Below are 20,577 nucleotides of genomic sequence, written 5' to 3'. Positions count from 1 at the left end.
CAGCAGAGGTATAGGGAATTCCAAAAAGACCTACATCTCTGCTTTATTGACCTGGGCAAGGCCTATGATACCATCAGTAGGCCTGCGCTCTGGGTTGTTCTTCGTGCTTTTGGAGGCCCTGACCCCCTGCTCACGATCATTAAGGACCTTCATGATGGTGAGCGGGCCCGGGTAAAACTACGTGGCTGGGAGTCAGAGCCATTCCCTGTTAACCTTGGGGTGCGACAGGGATGTCCTCTGGCTCCCACATTATTTAACATCTATTTTGACCACGTAGTTCGTGAAGCCTTCAATAGCTGTACCGGGGGAATCTCCATATGGTACAGATATAATGGAAGGCTGATCGATGCCCGGGTGCGGTCAAGGGATGGCTCCCTATTGCTCAACCACGTTATGTATGCCGATGATTTGGTAATAGCTGCTCACTCAGAGGAGGAGTTGGAGACGCTGCTGTTAAGACTGGAGCGTGCTACTAAGAGATGGGGCCTTACCATCAGCCCCACCAAAACTAAGCACCTGCCTGGGCATTTTGTACCATCGGACACTCCACCCCCACAACTCACAATCGGTGATGGGGCAGTTGTGGAGAGAGTGGAGTTTCCCATACCTGGGCAGTGTGCTTATGACCGGCTCCAGTTCAACAGAGGTCTCACTCCGAATCAGTCGAGCGGCAATATCTTTTCATCGCTGGTTAGAAACATTTAGGCTGGCCTGCCTACGATCCATCCTAGGTTTAACCAGGCTGGATTGTGTGAGCTCACATATCCTTTAATGATCTGGGCAAAGTCCCATCGGTGAGCTCCTCCGGCAGGCAAGGCTGCATTGGCTGGGTCATATAGCCCCCGCATGCCCAGCCACCGCATGCCTTAAACAGCTTTTGTTTAGCCGGATTGAGGGGGCTAAACGGGGGGAGGAGCGACGCTCACAAAAACGAGCGGAGCGCCGGGTGGATAAAGCACAGCAAGGTGGCACAGTAGGGGGCACAGGTGGTGCATCAGCCAGTTATCTCAGTCATCTCAGTCAGTCGACCCGTGGCACCTGGGTCTGCCCCGTGACCTCCTGCCAGCGGGCGTTCGACACTTCACGTGGCCTGAAGGTGCACATGGCCTGGCACAAGCATTGTGGTGACGTCACCGCCACTTAGTGGCGGTTGTTGTTGTGTCTGTGTGTGCGTGTCTGTATGTGTGTGTGTCTGTGTGATTGACAGGCACGGCTGGACAGAGCGATGTTTTTGCTGAACTGTCAAACCACAACTCCCAACACGGCACTCAGATACAGACAAAGCTGCCCCAGGTAGCCTCTAGCAGGGCTGTAGGGGCAAGTGCTGTTAGTGACCACCTATGAAGGCTACCGACACTGTGGCACACAGAGGGGTGGGTGGCTACCAGAACCACCACGCCCGGCCGCCTTTGTCTCTCCCCGAGTGCTAGCGATGTTCACTACACCACCATCGCCACCTCTACACCATCAATACCATCAGCATCACAATCACCACCACTACACCATCACCCCCACTACACCATCACCACCATCCCTACACCATCATTACCACCACCACCATCATCATCACCACCACCACTACACCAGGTACTCGTTTGACGCCGAGTCGACCTAGGGGAGGATCAGTGGCGTTGGCTGTGAGCGGGAATTGGAACCAGGCTCATAAAGCACCAGGAACCCCCTCGTCTCCCACTCCTCCCTCCCCCCGTGTCTCCCTCCCCCCACTCCCCGTGTCTCCCTCCCCCCACTCCATGTCTCCCTCCCCCCTCCCTCCATGTCTCCCTCTCCCCACGTCTCCCTCCCCCTCCCCCCGTCTCCCTCCCCCCACCCCGTGTCTCCCTCCCCCCCATTCCCGTGTCTCCCTCCCCCTCCCCCGTGTCTCCCTCCCCCACCCCGTGTCTCCCTCCCCCCACTCCGTTCTCCCCTCCCCCCTCCCCCCGTGTCTCCCTCCCCCCACTCCCCGTCTCCCTCCCCCCACTCCCCGTGTCTCCCTCCCCCCCTCCCCCCCGTCTCCCTCCCCCCACTCCGCGTCTCCCTCCCCCGTCCCCCCCGTTTCCTCCCCCCACTTCCCGTGTCTCCCTCCCCCTCCCCGGTGTCTCCCTCCCCACTCCCCGTCTCCCTCCCCACTCCCCGTGTCTCCCTCCCCCCACTCCGTGTCTTCCTCCCCCCTCCCCCCGTGTCTCCCTCCCCCACTCCCCGTCTCCCTCCCCCCACGTCTCCCTCCCCCCACTTCTCGTCTCCCTCCCCCCACTCCGTGTCTCCCTCCCCCCGTGTCTCCCTCCCCCCCTCCCCGTCTCCCTCCCCCACTCCCGTCTCCCTCCCCCCACTCCGTGTCTCCCTCCCCCCTCCCCCCCGTCTCCCTCCCCCCACTCCGCGTCTCCCTCCCCCCCTCCCTTTCCCCCCACTCCCCATCTCCCTCCCCCACTCCCCGTCTCCCTCCCCCACTCCCCGCGTCTCCCTCCCCCCACCCGTGTCTCCCTCCCCTCCCCCCGTGTCACCCTCCCCCCACTCCCGTCTCCCTCCCTCCACTCCCCCTCCCCCACTCCCCGTCTCCCTCCCCCCACTCCGTGTCTCCCTCCCCCCCCTCTCCCTCACCCCACTCCGCGTCTCCCTCCCCCTCCCCCCCACTCCCCGTCTCCCTCCCCCCACTCCCCGTCTCCTCCCCCTCCCTCCGTGTCTCCCTGCCCCCTCCCTCCCGTGTCTCCCTCCCCCCTCCCTCCGTGTCTCCCTCCCCCCACTCCGTGTCTCCCTCCCCTCCTCCCCCCCCCGTCTCCCTCCCCCACTCCGCGTTCCCTCCCCCCACTCCGTTGTCTCCCTCTCCCCGTGTCTCCCTCCCCCCACTCCCCGTGTCTCCTCCCCCCTCCCCCCGTGTCTCCCTCCCTCACTCCCCCATCTCCCTCCCCCACTCCCCGTGTCTCCCTCCCCCCTCCCCCGTGTCTCCCTCCCCCCCTCCCCCCGTGTCTCCCTCCCCCCACTTCGTGTCTCCCTCCCCCCATCCCGTTTCTCCCTCCCCCCCTCCCCCCATCTCCCTCCCCCCACTCCGCGTCTCCCTCCCCCCCGTCTCCCTCTCCCCACTCCGTGTCTTCCTCCCCCCACTCCCCGTGTCTCCCTCCCCCCGTGTCTCCCTCCCCCACTCCCCGTCTCCCTCCCCCACTCCCCGTGTCTCCCTCCCCCCACTCCGTGTCTCCTCCCCCCTCCCCCGTGTCTCCCTCCCCCACTCCCCGTCTCCCTCCCCCCACGTCTCCCTCCCCCCACTTCTCGTCTCCCTCCCCCCACTCCGTGTCTCCCTCCCCCCGTGTCTCCCTCCCCCCACTCCCCGTCTCCCTCCCCCCACTCCCGTCTCCCTCCCCCCACCTCCGTGTCTCCCTCCCCCCCCCCCCCCTTCTCCCTCCCCCACTCCGCGTCTCCCTCCCCCCTCCCCTTTTCCCCCACTCCCCATCTCCCTCCCCCCACTCCCCGTCTCCTCTCCCCCACTCCCCGCGTCTCCCTCCCCCCACATCCGTGTCTCCCCTCCCCTACCCCCGTGTCTCCCTCCCCCACTCCCCGTCTCCCTCCCTCCACTCCCCCTCCCCCCACTCCTCCTCTCCCTCCCCCCACTCCGTGTCTCCCTCCCCCCCTCTCCCTCACCCCACTCCGCGTCTCCCTCCCCCCCTCCCCCCACTCCCCGTCTCCCTCCCCCCACTCCCCGTCTCCCTCCCCCTCCCTCCGTGTCTCCCTGCCCCCTCCCTCCGTGTCTCCCTCCCCCTCCCTCCGTGTCTCCCTCCCCCACTCCGTGTCTCCTCCCCCCGTCTCCCTCCCCCCGTCTCCCTCCCCCCAACCCGCGTCTCCCTCCCCCCACTCCGTGTCTCCCTCTCCCCGTGTCTCCTCCCCCCACTCCCCGTGTCTCCCTCCCCCCTCCCCCCCGTGTCTCCCTCCCTCACTCCCCCATCTCCCCTCCCCCACTCCCCGTGTCTCCCTCCCCCCTCCCCCCGTGTCTCCCTCCCCCCTCCCCCCGTGTCTCCCTCCCCCCACTTCGTGTCTCCCTCCCCCCACTCCCCGTGTCTCCCTCCCCCCTCCCCCCATCTCCCTCCCCCCACTCCGCGTCTCCCTCCCCCCCGTCTCCCTCTCCCCACTCCGTGTCTTCCTCCCCCCACTCCCCGTGTCTCCCTCCCCCCGTGTCTCCCTCCCCCACTCCCCGTCTCCCTCCCCCACTCCCCGTGTCTCCCTCCCCCCTCCCCCCGTGTCTCCCTCCCCCCTCCCCCCGTGTCTCCCTCCCCCCACTCCGTGTCTCCCTCCCCCCTCCCCCCCGTGTCTCCTCCCCCACTCCCCGTCTCCCTCCCCCAACGTCTCCCTCCCCCCACTCCCCGTCTCCCTCCCCCCAATCTGTTGTCTCCCTCCCCCCGTGTCTCCCTCCCCCACTCCCCGTCTCCCTCCCCCAACGTCTCCCTCCCCCCACTCCCCGTCCTCCCTCCCCCCACTCCGTGTCTCCCTCCCCCCCCTCCCCCCCCGTCTCCCTCCCCCCACTCCGCGTCTCCCTCCCCCCTCCCCCCACTCCCCGTCTCCCTCCCCCCACTCCCCGCGTCTCCCTCCCCCCACTCCGTGTCTCCCTCCCCCTCCCCCGTGTCTCCCTCCCCCCACTCCCCGTCTCCCTCCCTCCACTCCCCCTCCCCCCAACTCCCGTCTCCCTCCCCCACTCCGTGTCTCCCTCCCCCCCTCTCCCTCACCCCACTCCGCGTCTCCCTCCCCCCTCCCCCTCCCCCCACTCCCCGTCTCCCTCCCCCTCCCTCCGTGTCTCCCTCCCCCCTCCCTCCGTGTCTCCCTCCCCCCTCCCCTCCGTGTCTCCCTCCCCCCTCCCCGTCTCCCTCCCCCACTCCCCGTGTCTCCCTCCCCCCGTCTCCCTCCCCCCACTCCCCGTCTCCCTCCCCCCACTCCGTGTTTCCCTCCCCCCCCTCCCCCCCGTCTCCCTCCCCCCACTCCGCGTCTCCCTCCCCCCTCCCCCCACTCCCCATCTCCCTCCCCCCACTCCCCGTCTCCCTCCCCCCACTCCCCGCGTCTCCCTCCCCCCACTCCGTGTCTCCCTCCCCCTCCCCCGTGTCTCCTCCCCCCACTCCCCGTCTCCCTCCTCCACTCCCCCCACTCCCCGTCTCCCTCCCCCCACTCCGTGTCTCCCTCCCCCCCTCTCCCTCACCCCACTCCGCGTCTCCCTCCCCCCTCCCCCCACTCCCCGTCTCCCTCCCCCCACTCCCCCGTCTCCCTCCCCCCTCCCTCCGTGTCTCCCTGCCCCCTCCCTCCGTGTCTCCTCCCCCCTCCCTCCGTGTCTCCCTCCCCACTCCGTGTCTCCCTCCCCCCGTCTCCCTCCCCCCACTCCGCGTCCTCCCTCCCCCCACTCCGTGTCTCCCTCTCCCCGTGTCTCCCTCCCCCCACTCCCCCGTGTCTCCCTCCCCCCTCCCCCCGTGTCTCCCTCCCTCACTCCCCGTCTCCCTCCCCCACTCCCCGTGTCTCCCTCCCCCTCCCTCCGTGTCTCCCTCCCCCCTCCCCCCGTGTCTCCCTCCCCCCACTTCGTGTCTCCCTCCCCCCACTCCCCGTGTCTCCCTCCCCCCTCCCCCCATCTCCCTCCCCCCACTCCGCGTCTCCCTCCCCCCCGTCTCCCTCTCCCCACTCCGTGTCTCCCTCCCCCCACTCCCCGTGTCTCCCTCCCCCCGTGTCTCCCTCCCCCACTCCCCGTCTCCCTCCCCCACTCCCCGTGTCTCCCTCCCCCCTCCCCCCGTGTCTCCCTCCCCCCTCCCCCCGTGTCTCCCTCCCCCACTCCGTGTCTCCCTCCCCCCGTCTCCCTCCCCCCACTCCGCGTCTCCCTCCCCCCACTCCGTGTCTCCCTCTCCCCGTGTCTCCCTCCCCCCACTCCCCGTGTCTCCCTCCCCCCTCCCCCCGTGTCTCCCTCCCTCACTCCCCGTCTCCCTCCCCCACTCCCCGTGTCTCCCTCCCCCCTCCCTCCGTGTCTCCCTCCCCCCCTCCCCCCGTGTCTCCCTCCCCCCACTTCGTGTCTCCCTCCCCCCACTCCCCGTGTCTCCCTCCCCCCCTCCCCCCCATCTCCCTCCCCCCACTCCGCGTCTCCCTCCCCCCGTCTCCCTCTCCCCACTCCGTGTCTCCCTCCCCCACTCCCCGTGTCTCCCTCCCCCCGTGTCTCCCTCCCCCACTCCCCGTCTCCCTCCCCCACTCCCCGTGTCTCCCTCCCCCCTCCCCCCGTGTCTCCCTCCCCCCTCCCCCCGTGTCTCCCTCCCCCCACTCCGTGTCTCCCTCCCCCCTCCCCCCGTGTCTCCCTCCCCCACTCCCCGTCTCCCTCCCCCAACGTCTCCCTCCCCCCACTCCCCGTCTCCCTCCCCCCAATCTGTGTCTCCCTCCCCCCGTGTCTCCCTCCCCCACTCCCGTCTCCCTCCCCCAACGTCTCCCTCCCCCACTCCCCGTCTCCCTCCCCCCACTCCGTGTCTCCCTCCCCCCCTCCCCCCCGTCTCCCTCCCCCCAGTCCGCGTCTCCCTCCCCCCTCCCCCTCCCCCGACTCCCCGTCTCCCTCCCCCCACTCCCCGCGTCTCCCTCCCCCCACTCCGTGTCTCCCTCCCCCCTCCCCCCGTGTCTCCCTCCCCCACTCCCCGTCTCCCTCCCTCCACTCCCCCTCCCCCCACTCCCCGTCTCCCTCCCCCCACTCCGTGTCTCCCTCCACCCCCTCTCCCTCACCCCACTCCGCGTCTCCCTCCCCCCTCCCCCCACTCCCCGTCTCCCTCCCCCCTCCCTCCGTGTCTCCCTCCCCCTCCCTCCGTGTCTCCCTCCCGCACTCCCCGTCTCCCTCCCCCCACTCCCCGTCTCCCTCCCCCCACTCCGTGTCTCCCTCCCCCCCTCCCCCCCGTCTCCCTCCCCCCACTCCGCGTCTCCCTCCCCCCCTCCCCCCACTCCCCATCTCCCTCCCCCCACTCCCCGTCTCCCTCCCCCCACTCCCCGCGTCTCCCTCCCCCCACTCCGTGTCTCCCTCCCCCTCCCCCCGTGTCTCCCTCCCCCCACTCCCCGTCTCCCTCCCTCCACTCCCCCCACTCCCCGTCTCCCTCCCCCCACTCCGTGTCTCCCTCCCCCCCCTCTCCCTCACCCCACTCCGCGTCTCCCTCCCCCCTCCCCCCACTCCCCGTCTCCCTCCCCCCACTCCCCGTCTCCCTCCCCCCTCCCTCCGTGTCTCCCTGCCCCCTCCCTCCGTGTCTCCCTCCCCCCTCCCTCCGTGTCTCCCTCCCCCACTCCGTGTCTCCCTCCCCCCGTCTCCCTCCCCCCACTCCGCGTCTCCCTCCCCCCACTCCGTGTCTCCCTCTCCCCGTGTCTCCCTCCCCCCACTCCCCGTGTCTCCCCTCCCCCCTCCCCCGTGTCTCCCTCCCCCCCTCCCCCCGTGTCTCCCTCCCCCCACTTCGTGTCTCCCCCCCTCCCCCCGTGTCTCCCTCCCCCCACTTCGTGTCTCCCTCCCCCCACTCCCCGTGTCTCCCTCCCCCCCTCCCCCCCATCTCCCTCCCCCCACTCCGCGTCTCCCTCCCCCCCGTCTCCCTCCCCCTACTCCCCGTGTCTCCCCTCCCCCCACTCCGTGTCTCCCTCCCCCCACTCCCCGTGTCTCCCTCCCCCCGTGTCTCCCTCCCCCACTCCCCGTCTCCCTCCCCCACTCCCCGTGTCTCCCTCCCCCCGTGTCTCCCTGCCCCCCTCCCCCCGTGTCTTCCCTCCCCCCACTCCGTGTCTCCCTCCCCCCTCCCCCCGTGTCTCCCTCCCCCCCTCCCCCCGTGTCTCCCTCCCCCCACTTCGTGTCCTCCCTCCCCCCACTCCCCGTGTCTCCCTCCCCCCCTCCCCCCCATCTCCCTCCCCCCACTCCGCGTCTCCCTCCCCCCCGTCTCCCTCTCCCCACTCCGTGTCTCCCTCCCCCACTCCCCGTGTCTCCCTCCCCCCGTGTCTCCCTCCCCCACTCCCCGTCTCCCTCCCCCACTCCCCGTGTCTCCCTCCCCCTCCCCCCGTGTCTCCCTCCCCCTCCCCCCGTGTCTCCCTCCCCCCACTCTGTGTCTCCCTCCCCCCTCCCCCCGTGTCTCCCTCCCCCACTCCCCGTCTCCCTCCCCCAACGTCTCCCTCCCCCCACTCCCCGTCTCCCTCCCCCCAATCTGTGTCTCCCCTCCCCCCGTGTCTCCCTCCCCCCACTCCCCGTCTCCCTCCCCCAACGTCTCCCTCCCCCCACTCCCCGTCTCCCTCCCCCCACTCCGTGTCTCCCTCCCCCCCCTCCCCCCCGTCTCCCTCCCCCCACTCCGCGTCTCCCTCCCCCCACTCCCCGTCTCCCTCCCCCCACTCCCCGCGTCTCCCTCCCCCCACTCCGTGTCTCCCTCCCCCTCCCCCGTGTCTCCCTCCCCCACTCCCCGTCTCCCTCCCTCCACTCCCCCTCCCCCCACTCCCCGTCTCCCTCCCCCCACTCCGTGTCTCCCTCCCCCCCTCTCCCTCACCCCACTCCGCGTCTCCCTCCCCCCTCCCCCTCCCCCCACTCCCCGTCTCCCTCCCCCCTCCCTCCGTGTCTCCCTCCCCCCTCCCTCCGTGTCTCCCTCCCCCACTCCCCGTCTCCCCTCCCCACTCCCCGTGTCTCCCTCCCCCCGTCTCCCTCCCCCCACTCCCGTCTCCCTCCCCCCACTCCGTGTCTCCCTCCCCCCTCCCCCCCGTCTCCCTCCCCCCCACTCCGCGTCTCCCTCCCCCCTCCCCCCACTCCCCATCTCCCTCCCCCCACTTCCCCGTCTCCCTCCCCCCACTCCCCGCGTCTCCCTCCCCCCACTCCGTGTCTCCCTCCCCCTCCCCCGTGTCTCCCTCCCCCACTCCCCGTCTCCCTCCCCCCACTCCGTGTCTCCCTCCCCCCCTCTCCCTCACCCCACTCCGCGTCTCCCTCCCCCTCCCCCACTCCCCGTCTCCCTCCCCCCACTCCCCGTCTCCCTCCCCCCTCCCTCCGTGTCTCCCTGCCCCCTCCCTCCGTGTCTCCCTCCCCCCTCCCTCCGTGTCTCCCTCCCCCACTCCGTGTCTCCCTCCCCCCGTCTCCCTCCCCCTACTCCGCGTCTCCCTCCCCCCACTCCGTGTCTCCCTCTCCCCGTGTCTCCCTCCCCCCACTCCCCGTGTCTCCCTCCCCCCTCCCCCCGTGTCTCCCTCCCTCACTCCCCGTCTCCCTCCCCCACTCCCCGTGTCTCCCTCCCCCCTCCTCCGTGTCTCCCTCCCCCCTTCCCCCCGTGTCTCCCTCCCCCCACTTCGTGTCTCCCTCCCCCCACTCCCCGTGTCTCCCTCCCCCCTCCCCCCCATCTCCCTCCCCCCACTCCGCGTCTCCCTCCCCCCGTCTCCCTCTCCCCACTCCGTGTCTCCCTCCCCCCACTCCCCGTGTCTCCCTCCCCCACTCCCCGTCTCCCTCCCCCACTCCCCGTGTCTCCCTCCCCCTCCCCCCGTGTCTCCCTCCCCCCTCCCCCCGTGTCTCCCTCCCCCACTCCGTGTCTCCCTCCCCCCGCCTCCCTCCCCCCACTCCGCGTCTCCCCTCCCCCCACTCCGTGTCTCCCTCTCCCCGTGTCTCCCTCCCCCCACTCCCCGTGTCTCCCTCCCCCCGTGTCTCCCTCCCTCACTCCCTGTCTCCCTCCCCCCTCCCTCCGTGTCTCCCTCCCCCACTTCGTGTCTCCCTCCCCCCACTCCCCGTGTCTCCCTCGCCCCCTCCCCCCCATCTCCCTCCCCCCACTCCGCGTCTCCCTCCCCCCCGTCTCCCTCTCCCCACTCCGTGTCTCCCTCCCCCCACTCCCCGTGTCTCCCTCCCCCCGTGTCTCCCTCCCCCACTCCCCGTCTCCCTCCCCCACTGCCCGTGTCTCCCTCCCCCCTCCCCCCGTGTCTCCCTCCCCCCTCCCCCCGTGTCTCCCTCCCCCCACTCCGTGTCTCCCTCCCCCCTCCCCCCCGTGTCTCCCTCCCCCACTCCCCGTCTCCCTCCCCCAACGTCTCCCTCCCCCCACTCCCCGTCTCCCTCCCCCCAATCTGTGTCTCCCTCCCCCCGTGTCTCCCTCCCCCACTCCCCGTCTCCCTCCCCCAACGTCTCCCTCCCCCACTCCCCGTCTCCTCCCCCCCCTCCCCCCCGTCTCCCTCCCCCCAGTCCGCGTCTCCCTCCCCCCTCCCCCTCCCCCCACTCCCCGTCTCCCTCCCCCCACTCCCCGCGTCTCCCTCCCCCCACTCCCCGTCTCCCTCCCTCCACTCCCCCTCCGCCCACTCCCCGTCTCCCTCCCCCCACTCCGTGTCTCCCTCCCCCCCTCTCCCTCACCCCACTCCGCGTCTCCCTCCCCCCTCCCCCTCCCCCCACTCCCCGTCTCCCTCCCCCCTCCCTCCGTGTCTCCCTCCCCCCTCCCTCCGTGTCTCCCTCCCCCATTCCCCGTCTCCCTCCCCCCACTCCCCGTCTCCCTCCCCCCACTCCGTGTCTCCCTCCCCCCCTCCCCCCCGTCTCCCTCCCCCACTCCCCGTCTCCCTCCCTCCACTCCCCCACTCCCCGTCTCCCTCCCCCCACTCCGTGTCTCCCTCCCCCCCCTCTCCCTCACTCCACTCCGCGTCTCCCTCCCCCCTCCCCCACTCCCCGTCTTCCTCCCCCCACTCCCCGTCTCCCTCCCCCCTCCCTCCGTGTCTCCCTGCCCCCTCCCTCCGTGTCTCCCTCCCCCCTCCCTCCGTGTCTCCCTCCCCCACTCCGTGTCTCCCTCCCCCCGTCTCCCTCCCCCCACTCCGCGTCTCCCTCCCCCCACTCCGTGTCTCCCTCTCCCCGTGTCTCCCTCCCCCCACTTCCCCGTGTCTCCCTCCCCCCTCCCCCCGTGTCTCCCTCCCCCCCTCCCCCCGTGTCTCCCTCCCCCCACTTCGTGTCTCCCTCCCCCCACTCCCCGTGTCTCCCTCCCCCCCTCCCCCCCATCTCCCTCCCCCACTCCGCGTCTCCCTCCCCTACTCCCCGTGTCTCCCTCCCCCCACTCCGTGTCTCCCTCCCCCCACTCCCCGTGTCTCCCTCCCCCCGTGTCTCCCTCCCCCACTCCCCGTCTCCCTCCCCCCACTCCCCGTGTCTCCCTCCCCCCCGTGTCTCCCTCCCCCCTCCCCCCGTGTCTCCCTCCCCCACTCCCGTCTCCCTCCCCAACGTCTCCCTCCCCCCACTCCCCGTCTCCCTCCCCCCCGTGTCTCCCTCCCCCACTCCCCGTCTCCCTCCCCCCCACCCCTGTCTCCCTCCCCCACTCCGCGTCTCCCTCCCCCTCCCCCGTCTCCCTCCCCCCACTCCCCGCGTCTCCCTCCCCCCACTCCGTGTCTCCCTCCCCCTCCCCCCGTGTCTCCCTCCCCCCACTCCCCGTCTCCCTCCTCCACTCCCCTCCCCCACTCCCCGTCTCCCTCCCCCCACTCCGTGTCTCCCTCCCCCCCCTCTCCCTCACCCCACTCCGCGTCTCCCTCCCCCTCCCCCACTCCCCGTCTCCCTCCCCCCTCCGTGTCTCCCTCCCCCCTCCCTCCGTGTCTCCCTCCCCCACTCCCCGTCTCCCTCCCCCACTCCCCGTGTCTCCCTCCCCCCACTCCGTCTCCTTCCCCACACTCCGCGTCTCCCTCCCCCCACTCCGCGTCTCCCCCCACTCCGTGTCTCCCTCCCCCCATGTCTCCCTCCCCCCACTCCCCGTGTCTCCCTCCCCCCTCCCCCCGTGTCTCCCTCCCCCACTCCGTGTCTCCCTCCCCCGTGTCTCCCCGTCTCCCTCCCCCCACTCCGTGTCTCCCCCCCCCATCTCCCTCCCCCCACTCCGCGTCTCTCTCCCCCCACTCCGCGTCTCCCTCCCCCCACTCCCCGTCTCCCTCCCCCCACTCCCCGTGTCTCCCTCCCCCCACTCCCCGTGTCTCCCTCCCCAACTCCCTCCCCCCACTCCCCGTCTCCCTCCCCCCACTCCGTGTCTCCCTCCCCCACTCCCTCCCCCCACTCCCCGTGTCTCCCTCCCCCACTCCCCCGTCTCCCTCCCCCCCTCCCCCGTGTCTCCCTCCCTCCTCCCCCCGTGTCTCCCTCCCCCCTCTCCCCCGTGTCTCCCTCCCCCCTCTCCCCGTGTCCCATCACCCCCCCCCCCCACCACCACACGGACAGAGCGTGCGAGGCACCCAAAGGGAGATTTTTTTTCCGTTTTATTGCAGAGGCACCGCTGCTGCCACCAAACGCATCACGCACACAGCCACACGGCTCCCACAGCACCACACGCACGCACACACGCACCTCCAAGTGCGTATCTGAGAATCTGTGGGAGTGTCTGTGTACGCGTGTCTCTGTGTGCATGTCCGAGTGGATGGGCACGGTGCGACTGCCGCGGTCTCTACAGGCGTCTGCCCCTGCGACCTCCCTTCCTGCGCGTGCTGTCCGAGGGAATGGGAGTGACGTCCTCTGTGGGAGACAGGCAGAGACACAGAGAGACAGAGAGAGAGACACAAAGACACAGAGACAGAGAGACACAAAGAGACAGAGAGACACAATGAGACAGAGAGACACAAAGAGACAGAGAGATAGAGAGAGAGACACAAAGACACAGAGACAGAGACAAAAAGAGACAGAGAGACAGAGAGAGAGACACGAAGAGACAGAGAGAGACACAAAGAGACGGAGAGATACAGAGACAGACACAGTGAGATACAGAGATAGAGAGGCAGAGACAGACAGATACAGAGAGAGACACAAAGAGACAGAGACACAGAGACAGAGAGACACGAAGAGACGGAGAGATACAGAGACAGACACAGTGAGATACAGAGATAGAGGCAGACACAGTGAGATACAGAGATAGAGAGGCAGAGACAGACAGAGATATACAGAGAGACAGACATAGTGAGATAGAGAGGCAGAGAGACAGAGACAGACAGAGAGAGAGAATTAGAGGCAGAGAGATAGACAGACACAGAGAGACAGACCGCACTAAGTCAGTTGTTACAGGGGGCAATCATTTACACAGTGGATAGATAACCTGGTGCAAACACACACGTGTCTATCTGTGTGTCTATCTGCTTGTATCTGTGTGTGTCTGTGTGTTTGTGTCTATCTGTGTGTCTATCTGTTTGTGTCGGTGTGTGTCTATCTGTGTGTCTATCTGTGTGTCTGTGTGTCTATCTGTGTGGGTAGCGGTAGTGTAGCGGTTAGCGCACTGCGCTATGAACCTGGCGACCCAGGTTCGATTCCCGCTCACGGCCAACACCAGTGACGATTATCTGAATTGGTCCCGGGCCTCCCCTAGGTCGACTCAGCCTCAAATGAGTACCTGGTGCGGTGTGCAAACATCGCCACTAGGGAGACAAAGGCGGTCGGGCGTGGTGCTGGCCACCCACCCCCTCGTGTACCATTCCGGCCTTCATAGGTGCTCGCTAACAGCACTTGCCCCTACAGTCTGTTAAGGCTATACGGGGGATCTTTGTCTATCTGTGTCTATCTGCGAGTGTCTAAGTACCGATGCGTCCGATCTTCATGCCCGAGCGAGCCAACGCCCTCAGTGCAGACTGAGCTCCTGGCCCTGGCGTCTTAGTTCTGGTGAATACATCAACAACAACAACACATCAACAACACCATCATCAACAACGTCACCATCACGACACCACACACACCGTCATAATGTCAAGTAGCCGTTGTGTGAGTAGTGTATAGTGTTGTGTACAGTGTAGTGTACAGTGTAGTGTAAACAGTGTAGTGTACAGTGTATAGAGTAGTCTATAGTGTAGTAGTGTATAGTGTAGTAATCTATAGTGTAGTAGTGTATAGTGTAGTTTATAGTGTAGCGTACAGCGTAGTGTAGTGTAAATAGTGTAGTGTATAGTGTAGTGTACAGTGTAGTGTAAACAGTGTCGTGTGTAGTGTACAGTGTATAGAGTAGTCTATAGTGTAGTAGTGTATAGTGTAGCGTATAGCATAGTGTATAGTAGTGCATAGTGTAGTAGTGTATAGCGAAGTAGTGTATAGTGTCGTAGTGTATAGTGTAGCATATAGCATAGTGTAAACAGTGTAGTGTACAGTGTAGTGTAAACAGTGTAGTGTATAGTGTAGCGTATAGCGTAGTGTAAACAGTGTAGTGTACAGTGTAGCAAGCTTACCGGTTGCCCCCCGTGGCGCGCAGCTTGATGTGCAGCGCGGTGATCCCCAGCTCCTTGCAGCGCGAGGCGACGTCCTGGGCGGCCAACATGGCGGCGTACGGGGAGGACTCATCTCTGTCGGCCTTCACCTTCATGCCGCCGGTAACACGGCAGATCGTCTCCCTGGGGGGGCGGAGAGGTGAGACACGGGGAAGGTTAAGGAATCAGCATTCATTTTAATTATTGGGTGAATTGACGAGCGAGTGGACTAGCCACTTAGTGGACTACCAACGGAGTGGACTAGCGACTTAGTAACTGGACTAGCGACTGAGTGGTCGAGGGAGTGACTGGACTAGCGACTGAGTGGTCGAGGGAGTGACTGGAATAGCGACTGAGTGGTCGAGCGAGTAACTGGACTAGCGACTGAGTGGTCGAGCGAGTGACTGAACTAGCGACTGAGTGACTGAACGAGTGACTGAACTAGCGACTGAGTGGTCGAGCAAGTGACTGGACTAGTGACTGAGTGACTGAACTAGCGACTGAGTGGTCGAGGGAGTGACTGGACTAGCGGCTGAACTAGCGACTGAGTGGTCGAGCGAGTAACTGGACTAGCGACTGAGTGGTCGAGCGAGTGACTGAACTAGCGACTGAGTGACTGAACTAGCGACAGTGGTCGAGCGAGTGACTGGACTAGCGACTGAGTGACTGAACTAGCTACAGTGGTCGAGCGAGTGACTGGACTAGCGATTGAGTGACTGAACTAGCGACTGAGTGGTCGAGCGAGTGACTGAACTAGCGACTGAGTGGCCGAGCGAGTGACTGGACGAGCAAGCGGCTGGACACTGTCTCCCCCCATCTCCCCCTCCCTCCCACCACTGTCCCTCCCACCCGGCCCGACCCCCACCCACGGCGGTAAGGGGTGGGGGTGGGGTTAACGCCGTGACGTCACCCCGGGCACGGGGTGGGGAGGCGGAGTCTGTCCCACGGCTGGGAAGGGGCCCAGGCACGGCAGCGGCCTAGACCCCAAGGTTTTCGTGGTTCCACAAACGGTCAAAAACTCCGACGCTCTATCGGTGGCTCGCGAGATGTTGACCACCTCGCCAGGTGCGCGGGAGGTCGCTTGTTCTATCCCGACCGTGTGAGATGTTAACAACCTCGCCTAGTACACAGGACGTCGCGGGTTATATCCCGTGACCCTGTGAGATGTTAACAACTTTGCCAAGTACACAGGTTATGGGTTCTATCCAGACACTGACGTCTGCTGTATATTTGGAGTCTGCGTCTCTCATCATCATCATGGTGGCTTGGGGGATGTTAACCATCTCGTCCGGTATTCGGGAGGCTGTGGGTTCCATCCTGTGAACCAGACGATGCCTGCTGCTGCTGTATATTTGGAGTCTGCGTCTCTCTCTCATCATCATCACGGTGGCTAGGAAATGTTGACTACCTCGCCTGGCCTACAGGAGGTCGTGGGTTCCATCCCGTGACCCTGACGATGCCAGCTGCTGCTGCTATATATTTGGAGATAAGGTCGAGCTAGCTGCTATCATTTGTGATGGCCAGGCCACGTCTGAAAGAGCTACACAGCAGCTCAGTGTACTAGCGAGTGTCTGGGTGAGTGTTTGTGTGAGTGATGTCTGGGTGATTGAGTGTCTGGGTGAGTGAGTGTGCGGGTGAGTGAGTGTGCGGGTGAGTGAGTGTGCGGATGAATGTCTGGGTGAGTGCCTGGGTGAGTGAGTGTCTGGGTGAGTGCCTGGGTGTCTAGGTGAGTGTCTGGGTGAGTGAGTGTCTGGGTGAATGAGTCTGGGTGAATGAGTCTGGGTGAATGAGTCTGGGTGAATGAGTGTGCGGGTGAGTGTGCGGGTAAGTGTGCGGGTGAGTGAGTGTCTGGGCGAGTGTCTGGGCGAATGAGTGCGGGCGAGTGAGTGTGCGGGTGAGTGAGTGTGCAGGCGAGTGCCTGGGTGAGTGTCGGGGTGAGTGTCCGAGTGAGTGAGTGTCTGGGTGAGTGCCTGGTTGTCTAGGTGAGTGTCTGGGTGAGTACCTGGGTGTCTAGGTGAGTGTCTGGGTAAGTGTCTGGGTGAATGAGTGTCTAGGTAAGTGCCTGGGTGTCTAGGTGAGTGCCTGGGTGAGTGTCTGGGTGGGTGAGTGAGTGTCTGGGTGAGTGTCTGGGTGGGTGAGTGTCTGGGTGAGTGAGTGTCTGGGTGAGTGTCTGGGTGAGTGAGTGTCTGGGTGAGTGTCTGGGTGAGTGAGTGTCTGGGTGAATGAGTCTGGGTGAGTGAGTGTGCGGGTGAGTGAGTGTGTGGGTGAGAGCCTGGGTGAGTGCCTGGGTGAGTGTCTGGGTGAGTGAGTGTCGGGGTGAGTGTCTGAGTGAATGTCTGGGTGAGTGCCTGGGTGTCTAGGCGAGTGTCTGGGTAAGTGTCTGGGTGAGTGAGTGCCTGGGTGTCTAGGTGAGTGTCTGGGTGAGTGTCTGGGTGAATGAGTGTCTGGGTGAGTGCCTGGGTGTCTCTAGGTGAGTGTCTGGGTGAGTGAGTGTCTGGGTGAATGAGTCTGGGTGAGTGAGTGTGCAAGTGAGTGTGCGGGTGAGTGTACGGGTGAGTGTCTGGGCGAGTGAGTGTGCGGGTGAGTGAGTGTGCGGGTGAGTGTCTGGGCGAGTGAGTGTTGGGGTGAGTGTCTGAGTGAGTGTCTGGGTGAGTGCCTGGGTGTCTGGGTGAGTGCCTGGGTGTCTAGGTGAGTGTCTGGGTGAGTGAGTATCTGGGTGAATGAGTCTGGGTGAGTGAGTGTGCGGGTGAGTGAGTGTGTGGGTGAGTGCCTGTGCCTGGGTGAGTGTCTGGGTGAGTGTCTGGGTGAGTGAGTGTCTGGGTGAATGAGTCTGAGTGAGTGTTTGGGTGAGTGAGACTGGGTGAGTGTCTTGTTGAGTGGATTTGCAGGTGAGTGTGCGAGTGTCTGGTTGAGTGTCTGGTTAGGCGAGTGTCTGGTTGAGTGGGTGAGTGGGTGAGGGAGTGTGTGGGTGAGGGAGTGTGTGGGTGAGTGGGTGAGCGAGTGGGTGAGTGTCTGAGTGGGTGAGTGTCTGAGCGTGTGACTGTCTGAGCCTGTGGGTGACTGTCTGAGCGTGTGGGTGACTGTCTGAGCCTGTGGGTGACTGTCTGAGCCTGTGGGTGACTGTCTGAGCGTGTGGGTGAGTGGGTGAGCGTGTGGGTAAGCGCCCGCCAGGCCCGCCAACTCACTTCCCCGAGAGGTCCGTGACGTGCACAAACGTGTCATTGAAGGAGGCGAAGATGTGAGCCACTCCGAAGACATTCTCGCCCTCGGCCACCTGCGGGCCCAGGCTGATCACCTGCTCCTCCTTCTTTTCCTTGCCCTTGCGAGGAGCCATCGCTGATGACGCTTGAAGTGGGGGTGGTGGCGGTGAGGATTTGTCTGCATGCACACGCACGGAGACACGAGGTGAGACAGAGAAACACGCGGTGAGACAGAGAAACACGCGGTGAGGCAGAGAGACACGCGGTGGACCCGAGAGACACGCGGTGAGACAGAGAGACAGGCGGTGAGACAGAGAGAAACAGACAAACTGAGACAGAGCCATCGCTGACGACACTCGCCGTGGGACGGGCGGGGGTGGTGGTTTGCCTGTGCGCAAACGCTGGGAGAGATACACGCGGTGGGACAGAGAGAGACAGAGAGACACACGCGGTGAGACAAACAGACAGAGACACAAGCGGTGAGACAAGAGACATTGACAGCGATTATTTGAACCGGTCCTGGGCCTCCGCTAGGTCGACTCAGCTTAAAACGAGTACCCTGGTGTAGCGGTGGTGGTAATGATGGTAATGATGGTGTAGCGGTGGTGGTGGCAATGGTGTAGCGGTGGTGGTGATTGTGATGATGGTGGTAATGATGGTGTAGCGGTGGTGGTGATTGTGATGGTAATGATGGTGTAGCGATGGTGGTGATTGTGATGATGGTGGTAATGATGGTGTAGCGTTGGTGGTGATTGTGGTGATGGTGGTAATGATGGTGGTGGTAATGATGGGTGTAGCGGTGGTGGTGTAGTGAACAATGCTAGCACTTGGGGAGATAAAGGCGGCCGGGCGTGGTGCTGGTAGCCACCCACCCCCTGTGTGTGCCACAGTGCCGGTAAGCCTTCACAGGTAGCTGCTGCTACTCGCTAACAGCACTTACCCCTACAGCCTATTAGGGGCTACGCGGGGGATCTGTCTCTGTATCAACGTCTGTTTGAGCGTGTCTGTTGTGTTCACGTGATGGTGTCTCTACCCTGCATGTCGTCGAGCCCACGTGTTCCCGTCTCAGTGTGACCACCACCGACATCACCACCGTGGTCTATCCACTGCTGGATGGGGATCAACGTGATGGTGGTGTCTCTACCCTGTGTGTCGACTAGCCCACGTGTTGGTGTCTGTCTCAGTGTGACCACCATCACCAGTGGTCTATCCACTGCTGGATGGGGATCAACGTGATGGTGGTGTCTCTACCCTGTGTGTCGACCAGCCCACGTGTTGGTGTCTGTCTCAGTGTGACCATCACCAGTGGTCTATCCACTGCTGGACGGGGATCAACGTGGTGGTGACGGTGGTGGTGTCTCTGCCCTGTGTCGAACAGCCCACGTGTTGGTGTCTGTCTCAGTGTGACCACCATCACCAGTGGTCTATCCACTGCTGGAGACCAAAATAAGACACTCGCACAGAGACACACACAAGACGAAGATCCCCCGTGTAGCCTCTTAACAGGCTGTAGAGGCAAATGCTGTTAGCGAGCACCTATGAAGGCTACCGGCACTGTGGGCACACGCAGAGGGGGTGGGTGGCTCCCAGCACCACGCCCGGCCGCCTTTGTCTCTCTTAGTGCTAGTGATGTTCACTACACCGCCACACCAGGTGCTCATTTGAGGCTGAGTCGACCTTGGGGAGGCCCAGGACCGGTTCAGATAATCGTCACTGAGTGGTGTTGGCCGTGAGCGGGAATCGAACTCGGGTCGCCGGGATCATAGCGCAGCGTAGAGCTAACCATTACTACACTACCGCTACACACACACACAGCCACTCAGACACACGTGGACACACAGACACTCACGGTCACACATAGACAGACACACAGACACTCACGGTCACACATACACACAGACACTCACGGTCACACACAGACAGACACACAGACACTCACGGTCACACACAGACAGACACACAGACACTCACGGTCACACACAGACACTCACGGTCACACACAGACAGACACACACTCACGGTCACACAGACAGACACACAGACACTCGCACATGGATACAGACACACATACACTCACACATGGACACAGACACACGCGGTCACACACAGCTACTCACACACATACAGCCACACACATAAACACTCACACATAGACACTCACGGTCACACATAGGCACACAGACACTCACGGTCACACATAGACACACAGACACTCACGGTCACACATAGACACACAGACACTCACGGTCACACATAGACACACAGACACTCACGGTCACACATAGACACACAGACACTCACGGTCACACATAGACAGACACACATAGATACATACACAGCCATTCACACACAGACACTCACACATGGACACAAGACACACGCGGTCACACACAGCCACTCACACACATACAGCCACACACTCACACACAGACACACACGTGGACACAGACACACGCGGTCACACACAGCCACACACACACATATGCAGCCACACACACATAGATACTCACACACACACATAGAAAAGACACCGACCGAAGCGAACAGAGCCTGAGGCCTAAGCCTAGCCAAGGCCTAACCTAGGCCCGCGGCGCGCCGTGAAGACTTCCCAACCAAGTGCCCTCACGACGCCGATTAAAGTTTCAAGTTTTTAGGTTTTTTTCCGACGCAAACACTAAAAGGCGGCACCGCCACGTCGGGCGGACGTCGGCGCGGGCGACTTTTAGCGACGGATGGCGACGGATGATGAGGCGATCACGAACCTGGGACAGGGAGAGACCACTGGTGGCCTGCGCTGAGCCGAGCGCGCGAAAGAAGGAGCGAGGGGAGGGGCTGGTGGGGGGCGATGACGGGGTGAGGGGGAGGGGCAAACCCCGCCCAAGTCTCGCGAGAAAGGCTAATGTGAAGGATGCGGGTGCGGTGGTGGGGGGGGGAGGTATGAGATCTCGCGAGAGTTTGATGACGAGCGGGCAACTCTCCACCGCCACAAAAAAAGGGGGGAGGGAACGGGTGCGAGATCTCGCGAGCGGCACCTCCCCCTCCACCAAACAAAAGGGGGGGTGGGGAGATGCGAGATCTCGCGAGAGTTCGTTGACGAGCGGCACTCCACAAGACAAAAAAGGGAGGGGGGGGGAAGTACGAGATCTCGCGAGAGTTTGTTGGCGAGCGGGACCTCCCCCCTCCACCAAACAAAAGGGGGGGGGGGGAGGGGCGCGAGATCTTGCGCGAATTTGTGGTGGAGGCGACGGCGGCGGAGACGAGT

General features: G+C 64.8%; 1 protein-coding gene across 2 annotated transcripts; it reads right to left on the bottom strand.

Moving 5' to 3' along the window:
- Positions 1-12,139: 12,139 nt before the first annotated feature.
- Positions 12,140-20,202, bottom strand: RPS14 (ribosomal protein S14). Of its 2 annotated transcripts, none has more exons than XM_032945361.2 (5): positions 20,078-20,202; positions 17,301-17,493; positions 14,098-14,259; positions 13,461-13,537; positions 12,140-12,409 (listed from the first exon to the last, which is right to left on the bottom strand). In XM_032945361.2, the coding sequence occupies exons 2-5, from the start codon at positions 17,447-17,449 to the stop codon at positions 12,342-12,344; spliced, it is 456 nt and encodes a 151-aa protein (XP_032801252.2). In that variant the 5' UTR covers positions 17,450-17,493; positions 20,078-20,202; the 3' UTR covers positions 12,140-12,341. The 2 variants fall into 2 exon arrangements, with proteins under 2 accessions (XP_032801252.2, XP_032801253.2); XM_032945362.2 differs by lacking the exon at positions 20,078-20,202 and adding an exon at positions 19,895-19,913.
- Positions 20,203-20,577: the final 375 nt, after the last annotated feature.

The sequence above is a fragment of the Petromyzon marinus genome, chromosome 68 (assembly GCF_048934315.1).
Source record: "Petromyzon marinus isolate PM22_M1 ecotype Great Lakes invasive population chromosome 68, UKy_Petmar_22M1.pri1.0, whole genome shotgun sequence".
Taxonomy (NCBI): Eukaryota; Metazoa; Chordata; class Hyperoartia; order Petromyzontiformes; family Petromyzontidae; genus Petromyzon; species Petromyzon marinus.
The sequence above is the reverse complement of the archived record's forward strand: the minus strand, read 5'-3'. Positions and strand labels throughout refer to the sequence as shown.